Below are 1,637 nucleotides of genomic sequence, written 5' to 3' on the forward strand. Positions count from 1 at the left end.
GGCCCGGCTGGCGGAGGGCTTGGTCTGCGGGATGAGGGGCCCACCGGGCCCACCCAGGGTCAAACGGCAACTCAGGGTGGAGATGGGTGAGGACAGGGCAAGAGAGAGAGAGCAGAGGGTCGGACGGGAGCAGGACTCGATGGGGGGGCGGCCCGACGCCCGGCCAGACGCCCGGCCCGACACCCGCACGGGGACACTCCAGGACACTCCCAGGGCACAACAGAGCCGGCCCTGGGCCCAGACCATCACTTCAGCGCCTGCTTCACATCCGCCTGTCCACCACCTTCTCAGCCCCATCCCCGTCCCTCAGGCTCAGGGAGGCCCCGCGATGGTCTGTCACACGGCACATTCAAGCAGCAGGGCTCACGGCCAGGTCCTCCTCAGTGCAGAGGGCGCCCTGCACACCACACACATGTTCACACACATGCCAACGTGCACACGCTCATAGGTACACACGTGCACGTGGCACACATCCCTGTGCGTGCTCACACATTCACACATGTTTGCGATGCACACCAGCACACGTGCATGTCCACATGTAACACTCGTGTGCGCACACACTACTCACATGCTCACACCCACGTGTACTCACACATATGCTCACACATGCACACCCACACTTACGTGCACACACACAGGGTCAAGCTGGCCCAGCGTTCAAGGCCGTGGACCCCAGGTGTCTGTACTTGGGTCTGAGGTTCCTGTGGCCAGCAGCGGTGCCCTGGCCAGTGGCTGGAAGGTGTGGGAGGGACGGCCCCTCCCTAGTGTCTGCGGGTGGGGGGGGCCCTTCACGCTCCTCCCCTCGACACACCCCTCCTGCCAGGCTCACCGGTTGATGACTGACTTGCAGATGAGCTCAAAGCGGTACTCCTTGACCTTGGCCTTTGGGGGCTGAAAGATCACGTCAAGTTCCAGAGTTTCCAAAGGCAGGATGGTCCCAAACCCGTCGTTGGGTTGGATGTCCACAAACTGCGAAGGAGAACCATGGGTGCCAAGGTGACAGCTGGGGAGGGCCAAGGGGCACTGCGTGGACACAGGCGTGGCAGGGTGTGGCGGAGTGTGTGAGTGCAAGGGGTGTTGGTCTGCATGTATGCAATGTGTATGCACAAAGGTGTGCATGTTAGTGTGGTCATGCGTGAGCCCATGTCTGCGAGTGTGAGTGTGTGAGCATGGTTCTCTGTGTCTGCGAGCATGTGTGCGTCTGCATGCATGTGAGCATGCATGTATGTGATTGTGTCTGTGTTTGGGAGTGCGTGAGTGCTCCTGCATGCATGTGAGCATGTGTGCGCACCTGCATACATGTGATTGTGGGTATATATGTGTCTGTATGTGAGACTCTGTCTGCATGTGTCTGCATGCAAGCGTGTACACGTTTGAGTGCATGCATGTGAATGTTTAAGTATACGAGTCTATGCATGCACGTGAACACACACGTGGTGTACCTACATGTACGTGAGCATGTGTGTGAGTGCGAGTGTGTGCCTGCATGCAAGTGCATATGTGCACGAGTGTGTTTGTGTCTGTGTGTTGCGCGTATGTGACAGGATGGTGGGGTCTGTGTGGAACAGCCCGGGGAGGGGTGCGCGGCAGCCAGGCCGGGACCTCGTCTCAGCTGCCCCGAAGGGCCAGCAGGCAGG

General features: G+C 59.7%; 1 protein-coding gene across 1 annotated transcript in view; it reads right to left on the reverse strand.

Annotated features, from left to right (window-relative positions):
* CFAP74 (cilia and flagella associated protein 74) overlaps positions 1-1,637 on the reverse strand; it is a 51,145-nt gene that overhangs the window by 13,048 nt on the left and 36,460 nt on the right. The window contains exon 18 of the mRNA XM_011377339.2: positions 830-969. Within this exon, the coding sequence (XP_011375641.1) occupies positions 830-969 (140 nt within the window). The remainder of the gene's footprint in view (positions 1-829; positions 970-1,637) is intronic.

This window comes from Pteropus vampyrus, unplaced genomic scaffold (genome assembly GCF_000151845.1).
Source record: "Pteropus vampyrus isolate Shadow unplaced genomic scaffold, Pvam_2.0 Scaffold309, whole genome shotgun sequence".
In the NCBI taxonomy this organism is placed as follows: Eukaryota; Metazoa; Chordata; class Mammalia; order Chiroptera; family Pteropodidae; genus Pteropus; species Pteropus vampyrus.